Source organism: Tachyglossus aculeatus, chromosome 7 (assembly GCF_015852505.1).
Source record: "Tachyglossus aculeatus isolate mTacAcu1 chromosome 7, mTacAcu1.pri, whole genome shotgun sequence".
Classification (NCBI taxonomy): Eukaryota; Metazoa; Chordata; class Mammalia; order Monotremata; family Tachyglossidae; genus Tachyglossus; species Tachyglossus aculeatus.
This window is the reverse complement of record NC_052072.1, coordinates 58507280-58525230: the sequence shown is the minus strand read 5'-3', so window position 1 is coordinate 58525230 and position 17951 is coordinate 58507280. Positions and strand designations below refer to the sequence as shown.

Here is a 17951-nt window from a genome sequence, read left to right as displayed (position 1 = left end):
TACAAGTTTAATCAGGCCAGATACAGTCACCGTCCCACACGGGGCTCACCGTCGAGGAGAAGGGAGAACAGGTACTGAACCCCGTCCCCCCCCACCCCGCCATTTTGCAGTTGAGGAACCGAGGCCCAGAGAAGTTAAGTAACTCGCCCACGGTCACACGGCCGACAAGCGGCGGAGTCGGGATCGGAACTCAGGTCTTTTGGCTACCGGGCCCGTACTTTTTAATTCATTAGGCCATGCTGCTTCAGTGAAGCTCCTTCCATACCACACCCCCTCTGCGAGTGGGAGGCGTTCCAGCCGGCAATCATCTCCCGAGGAGGGTATCAACTGCTCGCGGAAGCCTGTTTCACTCCACAGGGCATAAAGCCCCCGTCCCCACGACCACCCGAGTGGTCCATTGAAAATATACCTGTGGACTGGGTTCCGGTCAGGGGCTGGCTCTCCGTATCACCGTGTACGGCCACAACACTGACTGTGTACTCAGAACCAGGTCTGAGGCCCTGCAGCTCAGCCGTGTCTTCTTCACCATCAGGGGCGGGGAAGAGCTCATGGATTCCATCCTCAGGGCTCGAGTACGTCACCCTGTACCTGGACACCTGCCCCTGTGGGCTTTCCCAGGCAATTTTGATGGAATCGACATCCACATCAGTGAATGCCAATCCTTTAGGGCGATCGACGTCTGTTAGGCAAATTAACGGGAAGAGATTATGGGAGAAAGCAAGAGGTGAAATAAGCATTTTTTTTTTACATGCAAAGCAGTTGTCGCAGAACACAATCTCTTTTGTCAATCAACATCCGATTAAACCACGGTGTTGGCCGCATGATCTTAAATGCCACTGAACATAATCACCGGTTGATTTGTTTCACAGGTGTATGAAGACACTCCAGGCACTGCTAAAACGTAGGCCGAGAATAGGGCCTGTATGTTCCAACAGTTTGGATTTTAGACTGTTTTTATGGTATTTGTTAAGTGCTTACTATGTGCCATGCACGGTACTAAGTTCTGAGGTAGATACAAGCCAATCAGGTTGGACGCAGTCCATATCCCACGTTGGTCTCACAATCTTAGTTCCCATTTTACAGATGAGGTAACTGAAGCCCAGAGACGTGAAATGACTTGCCCAAGATCACACAGCAGACAACTGGTGGATCTGGGATTAGACTCCCCGAGACTCCCACGCCTGTGGATATGGCTCTATCCACTAGACCATGCTGCTGCTCGGATTCTGAGTTTTGGTTTATTTTAATTTTGTTGCCACGTGACGTTAGTCTTACACACCTACATTTTCTATATTCTGGAGTATGTCAAGACGATTTTTAATTTGAAATTTTTACAAGCCTCCCACTTCAAATTGGCCTTTTCCTTTCCTCCCACTATACCTGAATCAAGCCCCTCGACTAAGTTAAACCAATAAATGTTTATATGCTTAATGAAGATGAAGTCGGCCATCAGCTGAGGTAGGTGAGCCCAGTCCTAAGACTTCAGGACTGAGAACCAGTACTGAGGAATTGATTCCACTACCAGCGACTTGCTCAGCACCTCCCAGCCACCCTCATCCCAGCCAGTCATGTGCCTGCTGGGGCACAAAGTGCAGTGAGTGGAGGCGGGCAGGGACACAGCACACTGCAAAGGGCATATGCGGTCTTCACCCATGCCAGTTGGTTACACTCAGAACCGGGACTGAAAAGCAGGTCTCCCGATTCCCAGAACCGGGTCCTTTCTACCGGACCAACGGTGGGGCAGCAAAGCTTGATATCGTATAGAGGGAGGATTCGGTAAATCAACTTCACCATCCAGTTATAGAAAAAGGGCTTAGCAAAACATTTTACAGATTCCCAAAAGCCAAATGAGATTTTTGCTGAAGCTATTGGAGCAAAAGGATGAAAAAGCAAGGCATCGGAGTACTGTCGTTTCACAGCATCACCATAGCATTCAGAGCCTAGACCTAGGAAGGAAAATGTCTAACAAGGGTTCAGCTGAAGGTATCACATCTGATGGGCTTGTGGGTATTTCTCCGAATTCCAAACAAAAAGAACAGCATATGACATCCACACCTAGGGAGGTAGATAGAGGCATCAAATGTAGGTGACTAATACATACTCGTCACCGCAGTCTGAACCAGAGGCTCACTTTCCCCATTTTGGTTTTGGGCATAGACGCTGACCACATACTCCACTGTGGGCTGTAACCCCTCAACGGTCATTTCGGTTTGATCTGCAGAAGAAAAAAAGTTGACATAAGACTTAATATCCAAGTACACCGTTCAAAAAGCATTGGTCCACATACTTTCCAACACAACTAAGTGGAAGAAATAGGTAGTGGGGTAATAAAGTAAATTAAATGACAGTGACCAGGATTTCCTTTCTCTAGACTGCAGACTGTACGCTCCTTGTGGGCAGGGATCATGTCTACCAACTCAGGTGTATTGTACTTTCCCAAACATTTAATGCAATGCTCTGCACACAGTAAGCACCCAGGGAATACTATTGATTGGTCAATTGATAAAGCTCCCGTCCTGGATATCGAGCTGCCACTAGAACGAGGGAGGGATGGCCCATTTTGCATCTCGGAAAACTGTATTGGTTCTGACGCCACCCTGGAAGAATCAGGCTAAACTATAAATTCCCCAAATGACAGAATTGTAGCACTATCGACTGTTGCTAATGCTGCCCTTCAGGGCTTCTCAACTTACGACGCCCAAGACCTTCAGAGGATTGTGAGCCCAGAATCATGACCCATCAACATGTGTGGGTGTCCTTTTGTTCGAATAAGCACGACTCGTTTCATCTCTCTTCAGTTCCCTTAACCGATCCTGCATACTTTGGGCCTTACCTGGGCCAGCTGTTTTGGTTTTCGATGGTCCATGGCCATTCTTGGGGACGGCGGTCACTCTGTAGCCAGTCACGGGGGAATTTGAAGGCAGCCACCTGACGCTGATGCTGTTGTCTTGAACGTCCGTCACCTGCATCTGGGAGGGTTTATCAAGTTCTAGGAAGACAAAAGAGGTTTCACTGATATTCCTGTGAACTCAGCTTTGCTTCACATTTCCTTTCCCCAGGCTGCTCTGGGTGGGAAGATGATTTTCGTGTGTGTATGGGTATCTTGTGTTGGGGGTCAAACACCAACGATTTTGAACTTGGGTCGCTGTTAAGTGGGTCATTTCAAACCACAAGGAAACTCTGTGCCAAGCTTTATCATCCAGTCTCTTTGGCCTTCATAAGTAAACTGACCCTCACCCACTGACAAGTTCAAAGCTTTGGGCATTGGCTCTTGAGTGAATAGACTCAGGAGACTATACAATAGGTTGTAACCTCCTTGCAGGTGGGAATTGTGTCTACAAACTCTCCCGCACTCTCCCAACTGCCCAGTGAGTTGCTCTGCTCTCAGTGACACTTAATAAACATTGATTAGGTCAATTCTGAAGTGAAATAAACTTGGAGGAGCATCATGAAAAAAAGAACCTTTAACCCCCTTTCTGCCTCTTTCCCTCCCCTTTCAATTTTAGAGTCTGTCTCCCCTTTAGATTCTGAACTCCTTGTGGGCAGAGAATGTATTTACCAATTCTATTGTACTGTGCTCTCCCAAAGCGCTTAGAACAGTGTTCTGCACATAAGCATTTGATAAATACTATCGATGGATAAAAGATACAGTTGATTGATAAAAAAAATTGGTTGATGGGTATAGCGTGTACCTTTGATTGATAAAAAAAACACTGGTTTATGGGTATAGCGTGTACCTGTATGGTAGGTGATGCTAACTGGTTTGCTGCTAGCAGGGCTGTCTCCACGGCCTGTAACTGCGTACACGGTGATGGTGTAATCTGCCCCCGGCTTAAGACCGCTGATGGTAGCAGTCGATTTTGTACCAGGCACGGTGAATTCCTGAACGGGACTAGTTCCTCCTGTAGGAAAAAGGGAGCACAAAGGATTAGACTAGCCTGTAAGGACTGATCCAATTACAGTGTGAGCCCCTTCAGGGCAGGGAATGTGTCACTTGGTAGTTTTGTTCATCCCTTGCACTTTGTACAGTCCACTGTACCCACTGGGGGTGTTAAATTCAAGGTACTCATCATTAATAATAATAATAATAATATCATTAATAATAATCATTACTACTACTACTACTACTACTAGGATCAAAAGTGTGAGTAAACATTTTGAGGCTCCCACACAAAAAAGCACCTCGCTTGTTTAGTTTAAAGAGTTTTGTTCATCCTCCAGACTGCAAATTTATTGCGGGCAGGGAACTTGTCTACCAACTCTGTTGTACTGCATTCCCCGAAGTGTTGAGTATTGTGGTCTGCACATAGTAAGTGCTTAATAAATCCCATTACTAATAATAATCATAATCATAATCTACTTGTCTAGCACTTACTATGTGCCAAGCACTGTTCTGAGCACTGGGGTAGACACAAATTAATCAAGTTGGAAACAGTCCCTATCCCATATGGGGTTCAGATTCTTATCCCCGTTTTACAGATGAGGTAACTGAAGCACAGAGAAGTTAAGTGACTTGCCGAAGGTCACACAGCAAACATATGGAAGAGCAATTAGACCCATCATTTCAAACAGTCACAATAAAATAGCATGGAGGATGCCTGCTGAAGAGCCAAATATATACAGGGGCTTCTTTGTTTCCTTTGTAGACCAATAAGGTTTCCTCTGAAAATACTCACCTGTTTCTCCATAGGTGATCCTATAGTACCTCACTGTCACTGCAGGCGCCTCCCAGTTAATCAGCAGACTGGTTGGAGTGGTGGCAATAATTTGCAGGTCTCTTGGAACATCAGAAACTGGAGAGCAAAGACACCCATTGGTTCAGATACCACAGACTTTTCCGTCTCTGCTCTCAACACACCAGTTACCCAGTCTAGTCCTCTACACTCAGTAAGTCCGCAATAAATGTTGAGGAGGAGAGGAAGAGGAGGAAGAGACTTGGCAGGTGCTAGTTTTTTAAATATCATCATGATTATTATAATCATCATTATTATTGCTGTATTTGTTAAGTGCTTACCAAATATCGAGCACTGTTCTAAGCACTGGGGTAAGTATTCGCTAATCAGGTTGGACATAGTCCCCGTCCCACATGGGGCTCACAGTGGGAAGGGGAAACAGGCACGGAATCCCCTTTCTACCCTTGAGGAAACCGAGGCACAGAGAAGAAAAGTGACTTGCCAAAGGTCACACAGCAAGCAACTGGTAGACCGGAACTCAGGTCTTCTGAGCCTCAGGCCTGTGCTCTTTCCACTACACCACAAGGCTTAGTTTGTGAGGAATCTTCCTGATTAAATTCCAAAAGGCGATATGAATTGCGCCAAACATTATTGTAGGAAAAAGAGGAAATGCTCTAGGAGCAGTTGAAAAGTTTGAAATCACCCAGGTCTGTTAAAAATGAAAAGGAACTCACATCGTCTAAAAGATAATAATCACAGCATAATGACCCTTGTTTATATCCACCACCATGGTCACCTCTCCAGGACTTATAATAACAATAATAATAATGATGGTATTTATTAAGTGCTTACTATGTGTCAAGCACTGTTCTAAGCACTGGGGAGGATATAAGGTAATCAGGTTGTCCCCTGTGGGGCTCACAGTCTTAATCCCCATTTTACAGATGAGGTCACTGAGGCACAGAGAAGCGAAGTGACTTGCCCAAAATCACACAGCTGACAAGCAGAGCCGGGATTAGAACCCATGACCTCTGACTCCCAAGCCTGGGCTCTTGCCAATGAGCCATGCTGCTTCTAGACTTCTGGGGCACTTAAGCACTTCCACCCTTCCACAGGACTTTTGCATATCTTACATACCTTACTACTTAAGCTCTCTCTCATGTATACATACCCTTTTCCTTCCTCCCCTTTCTCATAATTTACTTTAGTGTCTGTCTCCTCTGCTTGACTAAGCTCTTTGAAGACAGTGATCACATCTACTAAGTGCTTAGTCTACAGTACGTACTCAAATACTGATGAAAATCCATTCTTTATCAGATTAGAAGATTTTCAGATATTGAAATGACATTTTTAGAAAGCGCTTGGAGAGTTTTTAGGGGTTTTTTTTCCACTTTCTCTCTAAGCATCTATTTGGCAAACCATCATTGGGGTTGTCAGGTAATGTTTCACTTAGATTCCTTGGAAACCTGCGTTCTGGGAGAAAGGAGGTGCCAGTTGGTCAAAAGTGTCCACTTACTAAAAGAGAGGGTTTCCCTGGGGAATTAATAATAATAATAATAATACTAATTGAGGTATTCGTTAAGTGCTTACTATATGCCCCACACTGTTCTAAGAGCTGGGGTGGACCCAAGCAAATTGGGCTGGACACAGTGACCCAATATTGGCAGAGCCAATATTAGAACCCAGGTCTTTCAGACTCCCAGTCCTGTGCTCTATTAGTGGCCCCACTGCTTTTCTTTTATTGTATGCTCCATGAGGGCAAGGACCTAATTTTTTACTTTACTTCCCAGCAACCAGTACTGCGCTCCGCAGAAAAAAGGTGTTCGATAAATGCTGAGGAGAAGGAAGAGGAAGGGGAGGAAGAGCAGGGGGACAGGGCTACACATCATCGTAGAGAGGGCCAGCAAGAGGTAGTTGTCAAGTCACCACTGGAACTCGTTAGTTGAATCCTGGTGCTACACTCAATTTCGGAGGCCTGGTGGAGCTCTAGAACCTGGAAATCCAATCCCAATGCTGGCTTTGAAGCTACTGTGCGAGGGAGGTCAGATAGAATTGCAGACACCTTCCTGCTTGCTTGTCTGCACTGCTCTCTAGTTACCCCTACTAGGCCCTTGAGGGTTTCCCTCCAGCTTGACTTGTACCAACCACCCCCACTCTCAACAAGAGAACAATTCAGACACTCCGACACTAAAATCCCCCCAAGGAACCACTCAGCCAAGAGTAATCTTGGCTGGGTGGGGAGGGGAAGAGGTCATAGATGTCACTTGCTAGAACCATCCCACTGTCACATGCCAGAAAACACAGCAGACCCTATACAGAGCAGAAACCCTCATATAATAATACTGATGATGGCATTTTATTAAGTGCTTACTATGTGCCAAGCACTGTTCTAAGCACTGGGGAGGTTACAAGGTGATCAGGTTATCCCACAGGGGGCTCACAGTCTTAATCCCCATTTTACAGATGAGGTAACTGAGGCACAGAGAAGTTTAGTGACTTGCCCAAAGTCACACAGCTGACAAGTGGCAGGGCGGGGGGTTGAACCCATGACCTCAGACTCCAAAGCCTGTGCTCTTTCCACTGAGCCACGCTCAAAGCCAGTACTAGACTGTAAGCTCGCTGTACCAGGGAATGCATCTGCCAACTCCTATGTTGTACTCTCCCAAGCACTCAGTACAGTGCGCTGCACACAATAAACACTTATTAAAAATTACTGATTGAACTGACCTGTTGCCTGCTGGCCAACCAAGGGAGAGCTTTCCTCTCGGCTGTTGAGAGCGGTGATGCTCACCACATACTCTTTCCCTGGGATCAGGTTGGTGAGGGTGATGGAGTTTCGGGACGGAGGCACTCGATCTTCCTTTGGCCGGCCCCCAGTATGCTCAGGGTAGTGGCGGATCCTGTAGCCGGTGATGGTGGCCCGGGGAGGGACCCAGTGGACGGTGAAAGAGTTGGCGGTTATGTCCGAAAAGTCGATACCAGTTGGGGAATCGAGGCCTGTTTCCCCCGACACCCCAAGGAGAAAGCAAATCTTAAGGATGGTTTAAAAATAGGAAAAAATGAGGACAATGAGGGTTTGGGGGAGGGGGGAGGGTCAAAATAATGATTATAAAAATACAGTTAGGGACTGTAATCAATGCTCTGTACCACAAAGCTGAAAATATTGTTCACTGTTCACAGTACATCACCTGGAATTGAAGAAGGACTCCAGGCTCTACACTAGCCACAGGACAACATTAATCAACCCAAACCATGGGGAAAGAAAAGTTTTATATTTGACAGAGTAGCTCATAAGGAACTTCTTCTTGAGAAGTTCCTGTGGATGAGAGCAACAGAGCCACAGAGATCAAGGGTTTTTTAGGTAGGAAAAGAGAAGACTGAGAGGAGCTTAATCAATAATAATAATTGTGATATCTGTTAAGTGATTGCAATGTGCTAAGGACTGTGGTAGATTTGAGATAACCAGGTCGGGTGCAGTCCCTGCCCAACATGGGGCTTACAGTTTAGGGAGAACAGATATTTCACCCCCCATTTAAGGATGAGGAAATGAAGTTACATGATTTGCCCAAGGTCACACAGGAGCCAAGTAGCAGATTCGGGATTAGAACCCAGGTTTTCTTAGTCCCGGCCCTGTGTTCTTTCCACTAGGCTGCATTGCTCCTATCTTGTTTTCCCTAAAACTCTCCCTGAGATAATAATAATAATAATAATAATAATAATAATGGCATTTGTTAAGCGCTTACTATGTGCAAAGCACTGTTCTAAGCGCTGGGGAGGATACAAGGTGATTAAGTTGTCCCACGTGGGGCTCACAGTCAATCCCCATTTTACAGATGAGGTAACTGAGGCTCAGAGAAATTAAGTGACTTGCCCAAGGTCACATAGCGGACATGTGGTGGAGGCGGGATTCAAACCCCTGACCTCTGGCTCCAAAGCCCGTGCTCTTTCCACTGAGCCATGCTGCTTCTCCACATATAGTAGTTTAGAGGGGGAAAGCCCTGAGAATCAATTTTATCTTTGCCCTACTTCTCTGTCATTAGCTGAATGATGGAATGTAGATCCCTTATCCCCAGACAACTAATTGTCAGGAGTTCTGGGAGCAAGGGAATGATCCAGATTAGGATAATGGCCTTGACTAGCCCTATGACATTATGACAGATGGGACCCAGCAGCTGTTCCATAGAGAATCATTCATAGGGAAATAGATTGTTGTTTTGTTCCTTTCTAAAAACATTTGTTTCTAAAACTGGCAAGCTGGCAGCTAGATAATAATCATGTCACTTACTATGTCAGTCTAGATACAATCAGATCAGACTCAGTCTCTGTCCCACAAGTGGCTCACAATCTAAGTGGGGGGGTGAAGAGAACAGGCATTTAATCCCCAGTCTACAGTTGAGGGATCTGAAGCACAAAAAAGTGATGTAATTTGCCCAAAGTCATATGGAAGGAAAGTGGTGGAGCCAGGAATAAAACCCAGGTATCCTGTCTCCCTGTTCAAAGCTCTTACCATATAAGGCCATACTACTTCTCAGTTAGATGAGAAACCAATAAATAAATTAACAAAGGAAATAAGATTAAGACCAGTGACACCTACCTGTCTTCTGTCTTCCTCTAAGAGGGGCACTGGTATGTTGCTCATACACACTGTAGACATTTACTAAATATTCAGTTCCAGGCAGGAGATCTGAGGAAGCAAACAGGGTCTGAATGAGTTGAAAGCTGAGAAACAAGATGAACAGAAAACCTATAGCATTTCAATGGATGAACTGTCAGTTCTGTAGTCCTAATCCTTCCCTGTACATGTGGGTTAGGGAAAAGAGGGAGGGAAGCGGGTGGAGGAGACAGATTAAGGAATTCTTTTATATGTATCTGAAGAGGGAAGGAGTCTCTCCCTCTAAGCAGAGATTTGAGAGGTCCTGCCAGGAGCTCAGCTGAGATGGTTCTGTAATCCAACAGCTATATGACCATTCAGTGTTGCTAAGGAGAGAGCGTGGGCTTGTTTTGTAGTGGACAGGGGATTTCCTTTACTGAATCAGCCTGAATGGACAGAAAACAAAGGCCAGGGAGACTACCCAGCATCCTCCTCTCCCAGTCACCTGGGGCACACATTTTGTCTCTTCTCCATCCCCATCCAGGTGCTGAGGAAGGGGAAATAGAGCAGTTTACTTAGCACGTATAATTTGTTCCTATTTAACTTGCCTTTCATCTGGAATCAACTTTAAATACCTTGGTAGAGTTGGTGACATTTTTGCTCTCTAGTAGCTGATATTTTGTACCTTTATTTTATAAAGTTCTCTTGTCATTTATAATAATAATTCTGGCATTTGTTAATAATAATAATAATAATGATGGTATTTGTTAAGCGCTTACTATGTGCCAGGCACTGTAGTAAGCGCTGGGGTGGATACAAGCAAATCAGGCCGGACACAGTCTTTGTCCCACATGGGGCTCATAGTCTCAATCCCCATTTTACAGATGAGGTAAGAGGCACAGAGAATAACAATAATAATAATAATGATAGCATTTGTTAAGCGCTTACTATGCGCCAAGCACTGTTCTAAGCGCTGGGATAGATACAAAGTTATCAGGTTGTCCCATGTGGGGCTCACAGTTTTAATCCCCATTTTACAGATGAGGTAACAGACACAGAGAAGTGAAGTGACTTGTCCAAGATCACATGGCAGACAAGTGGAGGAGCCAGGATTAGAACCCAAAAAATGCATTTAGAAGGGGCTCACAAAAACCATCTAAAAAGGTCAGGACTATCTTTATTTTTATAGCAAATGAAACAACTCAGAACTCGGCGCCCAGGCTGGAAAGACATGACATTGTCTGGACTCCAGGTTTCCGATGCAACAGTTCATGGCTTTCTGACCAGATTTCCATGAAAGGATTAAATCTAAATCATAACTCAGTCATTGCAACAACTCAAGTTAGTTACCACATCCCCCTAAAATAGGTATTCTTTTACTGAATTTTAAAAACATTACCATCACCACCCAGTTTCTTCTAAAAGAAATACAATGGATTCGCTGACACAGGTTGATCTCCTCTAAGCTACACTGAATTCCCCAGATGCGAAGTGAGCCTGGGTGGGTGTATCAGAGAAGGGGTCCAGAATCTCCCTAGGATTTCCACTTCGCACTGCATGGTTTTTAATCTCAATTCATCTGAGTTGCATTTCCCTTGGAATTCAGTTTCTCTAATCAATGTCTTGTTCTTTCAATAAGATTCTCCCATTTCACCCTCCATCCACTCAAAGTCAGGAATTGCTTGTAAAGTCGCTCCTTGGGACGACTGATTTGCTTACGTGTTAAAACCACCACGTTGTCTGAAGGGGAAATGGTCAACTCAGCCACATCTTCCTCATTTTTCACAGGCGAATAGCGCACCAAGTAGCTGGTCAGTTCAATGGACGAAGGTGGAGTCCAAGTCACACGCATGGTGTCAGGACCAACATTGGTGAACCTGAGGTCCGTTGGGGATGGGACGGCTGAGTCCCAGAAAGAAGAATAAAGTTACTCTGGGAACATTGTGACTGACACGGATTTACAGAAAAGTAAAAAAAAAAAAAAATCCAATCAAATCCATGCATAAAGGAATACTGAGAATCAAGACTCATGCAAGTAGACTTCTAATCTATTTAATATACTAATCTACGACGTGTTCAGCCACCAGTAGTTAAAATACACATATTACTGTTAGGCTCCTTTAACCTTTCAGCCGTCTTCCAGATTTAAAACATTATTTGCAACTTCTTTTGTAAACAGGTAGCCAGTTTCAGGTACGTTGGCAATGCCACAGGAGACCATGTTCAACTCAAGGCTAAGGGAGGCTTAAGTGGCCACACAGCAAAAAGAAACATTAATATATTCTAAACCGCACACATGCACACAGGCAGAGAGAGAGAGAGAGAGAATATCCTATATTTCCTCTTTACCCCACCTCTACAACTACTGGCATGGTTTACACTTTCGCAGAGCAGGAGCACTATCCAAAAGTAGAAAGGTGTCATGCAAAATGGTTCTCAGCTCATCTTCTTACCATGCACAGCAGAGAACCCTTGTAAGTGTAACATGCTTGTCACTAGCCTGTGATCGGAATTGTCTTGAAGATTTAAATGATCTCCACCAGTCCCTCTCTCTTTCGAAAAAAAAGCATTACTACAGTAGTAATAGGCCCTCTAACTCATGGTGAGAGTCAAATATTTTGTATTATCACAGGAAGGAAATATACCAGTAAAAAAGACAAGTGAGTTGATGCCCGTTTAAGTTTCTTATTTGGACTGGTCTCACAATCCCACAGGATGAATAAGTAAAAGGAGCTAAAATGCAGGCTGCCCAAATGAATTGTTAGGGCAATGATTGGTCCACTTTTTTCTGCATTTCATTTGCAGTTTAAACTGCAAGTGCTTTTGAGGGCACGTTCCTTTCTAGCTGATTCATCTTCCCTCACCACCCACCCTGTCCACCTCCAGCTACAGCAAACGGCTTGCTTTGCTGCTGAATCAGCCTTTCGATCCCAAATAGCTAGTGACAGCATGTAACACATCCATGTCTTAAACACCCGTTTTCGAAATTCACCCGTTTGTTGTGTCAGAGTGGTAGGTGCACTCTCTCCGCCATTAATGAGAGTAATTACGCTGATGTCATAGTCAATGCCTGGCTCCAGCCCTGTCACTGTGTAGTATCCTACTGAGGAGTCCACAAAATCTTCAAAAATAGGGCTACTTTCTCCTGCCGCAACTACTGTGATGCGGTACCCAATGATGGAGGAGGAGTTTAGTGGGGTCCACCTCAGGCCGATGCTCGAATCGGTTATATCAACAAAGCTTAGGTCAGTGAGTTGGGGCACCTCTATTGGGTTAAAAAGCAAAAGGGACAGAGGAAAATGGAAGCAGAAGGAGAAAAATAAAGCAGTGTTCATCATCAAATCCCAAATCATAAAACTGATAGGATGTAAAGGTAATAATCATTTTTATGCACTCTTTTTCAGTCGGTGCTTTGAAAACGATTCCCAGATATAAAGCCATTTGGTTTCTACGAACTCTTTTTCAGTTGGTGATTTGAAAACAAATTCCAGATCTAGAAGCCATCTGGTTTCTTTCTGGATCGTAGGAGGCTATGACCTACCCTTGGGATTTCTTTGACCTTGAAGAGCTCACTACTGTACGCAGGGTCATAAAATTAAATAAAAGCCTTCGAAACTCTTTCCAGATTCCCAACCTTATATCTCTAGGACATAGTTAAATAGAGGGACAGACACCTATTTAATATAGAGTTTCCCGAGGAGGATGAGTTTCCCCATGAAGAGAACTCAGCACCGTCATGTATGTAGTACCTGCTGTATTCACAGATGTTTTGAAAGCAGACAAAAGTGGCCAGAGAGGCTTAGCTCTTGGTCATCACTAGTATTCTGTTTAGTTTCACAGTCAAGCTACTTGTTTAGAATTCATTTTAACAGTCAGAATGTAACTATTCAATGCTTTTGAGTAGATAACAACTCCAGAAATCTCTCCCTCTGCAAATTACAATTTAAGTACGCTTCACATTTCACTAGTCAATCAATCAATGGTATTTATTGAGTGCTGACTATATGCAGAGCACTGTACTAAGTGCCTGGGAAAGTACAATACAAAAGAGAAGAATACAGAAGGAAGGAGGCTAGTGTACACTTGCTGGATATCAACCTTAGTCCTTCACATTTGCCTTCTGTTAGAAAACAAAACATGGATAATGAAACCGCAAAATGAGATTGATTTTTCATCTTTAAGCAGAGTTTCAATGCTCAGTTATGAAATTAAGCAGAAAGTACTTTACAGACAGGTCTAATAGTTGCTCTAGAATGCATTCATCATATTACTTTTAGTCAGCAGTGAATGTACACAAATGACCACATTTTAGTACAACTGGCCCTTACAGAACTATTCAGGGTTAGTGCTATTATGCACTGCAATTGTGCCACTGCATCGGGTACCCATAGGAGGAAAAGGCATCCCAGTGAAGGACAGACATTTAAAGCAGTGTTAACAGCAAGCGTTTGAACCAAATCATCCGTGTTACTGCGTGATCTTCCAGGGGAAAAAAATCGATCCTGAACGTAACTAGAAATATACCACACTCAAGCATACACTCAGGCGCCTCGAGATTAATGCTGAAATTCTCCATGTTATTGGAATGCCCTTCCCACCCCAGCCCATCGTTTCCTTACCTGGGGTGATGGTGTCAAAGACAGGGACACTTTCCTTGTCGCCTTTGACAGCATAAACACTGACATTGTATTCCAGCCCCGGACTCAGATTTTCAAAAGTGCAGGAACTCTGATCGGCATGGACCACTTCCTCTAGCGCTAAACCCTGCTGGCCATTGGTGGGGGTGGTGGTAACTCTGTACCCTGTGATACCTGAAAAAGCCCATAACAGACAGAGCAACTTGTCATTAGAAGAGAGTAGGAGAACCAAGAATCATATTGGGACGAGTTAGCAAATAAACCCTGTAGTGTGTCGAATTTTCACCCCTATTAGAATCCCAATTTATGCCTTTTTTTATAATAATGATGGCATTTATTAAGTGCTTACTATGTGCCAAATACTGTTTTAAGAGCTGCAGGTCTTCTTTGCAGGCCTCTTGCCAACTTAAAAGGCAGGTCTGAATATAAAAAAGCTGGAGTGATGAGAAAAATGAAAATGAGAAATAAGGGCTACAACTTGGAACACAGAACTTATTTCTGGAAATATTAAGGTATAGAAAAGCTAATAGTACCAAAATTCGAGGAATTGTGAATCGAGGGGAAATCTTCAGTGAGGAAGAAGTAAGACAAGTACACGTGGTTAAATAATAATATTTGTTGAGTGCTTATTGTGTGCCAAAGCACACTGTACTAAGAGCTGAGATAAACTCAAGATAACCAGGTCAGGCACAGATTCAAGGGAGAGAATCTTTAGCCTGTTAAAACTGGACAGCACAGAGCTGTATCTCCATAGGCCAAAGTGATGTAGAGCACTGAGCTAAAGGTCCAGAGAACTGGGTTAGGGACAGAAGGGAGGAATTATGTTCTTTGCTCTGAGTTTTCCAGAATGGCCATTTACACTGGCCAAATTAATCAGATAACTGTTCTTCTCTTACACTTAACTTTGCCGATGGGAAACCTAGCAAAACAGGCATAACAAACGTTCAGGAAATACAGAAATTAGGGCTTTAAGCGACTCTCTCTAGAACTCTCTCTTTTCCTGGCTTTCATATTTCCCTAATAATGAACTAACTACATTTGTTGGATGTCTTAGTCTGGCTAAACATTCTTTTATTTTCCAAATGATCATGTGTAGTACTTTTATATTTCAATTTATGTTTGAAAAAAAATCAGTTTCTGGTCATTTGAAGATGTTAGTATAAAACTCTTCCGAATTTCATCCCTTTCTCATGATCATTGCTTCTGTTGTTGGTCGTTTTACATATTTCAGAATTCAAATTAATGATGCCATCATACATAGAGGCATAAGGCTAGTTGCAATATTAGAAAGGAAATAAAAATGAAAGAAAACATGGATGAGATTGATTTTTTCCTTTTGTTTCATTTATCTTAGAAGAAAAACTACATCTCTTCCCCTGAGACATTATACTGGGGTCTCAAAATATGTTGAAAAGACACTTTAGTGGGGCAGGATGTTTTCATGCATTTTTAAAAACAGGTTCTTTTGATCTAATTCCCATAGGAACTTCTTGGAAACATCATCCTTAGGTATTTCCTAGAGTAAATTTTCAGAGATAAGTAAAGAGTTCTTACACCAGTCCGCTCAGTTTCAGACAGCGATCAAAAAGCTTACTCTTGTTGACACAGATCAAACTGTAACTTTCCTTCTGCTTGCATTAGCTTAATTTCAATAAAAAATAGGGAGAAAATTGGTCCAGGTCATCCTATTAAGCATTAAAAATGCTGCACTATATTTCCTGCCTTTGAAGTTTAAGTTCTAAAAGACGCTTAGGATATTTGAGAGACACAGCTCCCAACAGACAGAAATGTGATTTACTCCAGTTAGCAAGGAGCTTTTAATTCAGGTGGAGGCAGGAATGAGGGATGGCTGGAACACTTTTGCTTTCCCTGGCTACTTCTTCACCCTCCAAATATCTTCCTTTCAAACAAAGAGCCTTATTGTTAGCACAAATGTGGCTTGGGCTCTATATTTTACACTGGCCTGTTCCCTTACAGACACATTTTACCAGCAGTGGAGTTGTCTTGGAGCAAAAAGAGAACGTGTTTACCTGGTGTCTTGCTCCTCTCCCAGGAAACTGTTAACACTCCCGTTTCAGGGTTAGAATCCAGATGCAAGTCCGTTGGCGGAGACAATGCTATCCACAAGGAAAAAGAAAAAAAAAGTTTGGTCAGTTATGATGAAGATGAAGGAGACTCAATGGTATTTCCCTTTTTTCCAGAGCTAGCTATGGGTCCCAGGAGGCACTGAGAAAGGGTTTCAGTTTGAAGGAAGCACAGTTTTCTTTTCAGTATTTGCCAATGCTTTCTTTCTATTGTAACACAACATTAATCAATGGTATTCAAACACTTAAAACAGTGTTCTGCACACAGTAAACAATGAATGTCATTGATTGATTGGTATTTATTGAGCACTTGCTCAAAAGCTCCAATCCAGTCTAAAGCAAATAGAAATTTAAGTACTTACTACATGTCAAGCACTGTGCTAAGTGCTGGGCTATATACAATCAGATCACTCAATGTTCCTGTACTACAAGGGGTTAAATATGATTAAACTGACTAACTTGTATCTACCCCAGAACTTAATACAGTGCCTGTCACATAGTTGGCACTTAACTAATACCATACAAAAAGGGGGTGAAAATAATTCCTTCTTCTTCTATAGATTAAATCAATTAGACGTGATGTTTGCCTCCCTTGAGAGCCATCCTAAAGAGTAAGGATGGATTCTAATACTGTCCCGCCATCGACCCCCGGTCCACGTCATCCCCCTGGCCTGGAATGCCCTCCCTCCCCACATCCGCCGGGCCAGCTCTCTTCCTCCCTTCAAGGCCCTACTCAGAGCTCACCTCCTCCAGGAGGCCTTCCCAGACTGAGCCCCCTCCTTCCTCTCCCCCTTCTCCTCCTCTCCATCCCCCTCGCCTTACCTCCTTCCCTTCCCCACAGCACCTGTATATATGTATATATGTTTGTACGTATTTATTACTCTATTTATTTATTTATTTTACTTGTACGTATTTATTCTATTTATTTTATTCTGTTAATATGTTTCATTAATATGTTTTGTTCTCGGTCTCTGTCTCCCCCTTCTAGACCGTGAGCCCACTGTTGGGTAGGGACCGTCTCTATATGTTGCCAACTTGTACTTCCCAAGCGCTTAGTACAGTGCTCTGCACACAGTAAGCGCTTAATAAATACGATTGAATGAATGAATGAATAATACTTCCAAGTTTCACTGGGGGCCCCCCTACATGGGAAATAAAATCATAAGCCCTGCCATTACTGGCTCAGACCAATGATCAATCTAATTTAGGATTCTGCCTCTGGAAGGCTCAAGTGAGTGCAGCATTTTTTTTTTACAATCCTGCAGTTCCAAATTCCAAATTACCGCCTGTATGACTGCTACTTACCTGTTGCATTACCACTGGCAAATCACCCAACTTCTCTGGACCTCAGTTTCCTCATTTGTAAAATGAGTAAATCCTGTTTTCCCTCTTGCTCACCCTGTGAGTTCCATCTGGGACAGAGATTATGTGTGGTCTGCATATACTGGATCTACTCCGGTGCTTAGTTCAGGGCTTACTGAGTTCTAATAATATTATTATTATCATTATTATTATTGCAGTGATGAGAGAATGAGAAGAGAGGTACCTATAACAGTATATCAGTTGAAAGAAGGCCAGAAAAAAATATTCACCCCCCCTCACCTCCATGGCAAACTTACGTGTAACCACTTTCTTGACGATCGGCTTGTCTTTCTCTTTCCCGTCCATCAGGACCGAAATGCTATACACATATTCGACTCCAGGAGTCAAACCCGAGACGACAATGCTGCCAGACTCAGAAGTCACCTCCCGAGGAGCTTCTCCGCCTTCACTTGGCCACACACCCAACTACAAAGAGGCCCGAGAAATAGAGCCTAGTCAGTTTCAACTCCTCGATGACTGCCAATATGTAAGGTTTTTCAACTCCCCAGGCAGGGAGTTACCATGGCACAAAGCAGTATTATTAAACATTTAGAGACTCCACTGGGAGTCTTAAAATGCTCAGCTTATTAAGGGATGAACTGTA

General features: G+C 43.5%; 1 protein-coding gene across 7 annotated transcripts in view; it reads right to left on the bottom strand.

The window, feature by feature from the left end:
• Positions 1-17951, bottom strand: part of FN1 (fibronectin 1) — an 87508-nt gene that overhangs the window by 20250 nt on the left and 49307 nt on the right. For 2 of the 7 annotated variants that reach the window (XM_038749085.1, XM_038749086.1), the window contains exons 22-32: positions 17605-17773; positions 15932-16018; positions 13884-14075; positions 12257-12529; positions 10984-11166; positions 9268-9357; positions 7401-7670; positions 4677-4793; positions 3738-3902; positions 2834-2989; positions 2102-2215 (exon numbers count right to left, since the gene is read on the bottom strand). In XM_038749085.1, the coding sequence (XP_038605013.1) occupies positions 2102-2215; positions 2834-2989; positions 3738-3902; positions 4677-4793; positions 7401-7670; positions 9268-9357; positions 10984-11166; positions 12257-12529; positions 13884-14075; positions 15932-16018; positions 17605-17773 (1816 nt within the window). Of the gene's footprint in view, positions 1-409; positions 680-2101; positions 2216-2833; positions 2990-3737; positions 3903-4676; positions 4794-7400; positions 7671-9267; positions 9358-10983; positions 11167-12256; positions 12530-13883; positions 14076-15931; positions 16019-17604; positions 17774-17951 lie in introns of all 7 variants that reach the window. The other 5 variants (XM_038749079.1, XM_038749081.1, XM_038749080.1 and 2 more) reach the window with 3 other exon arrangements.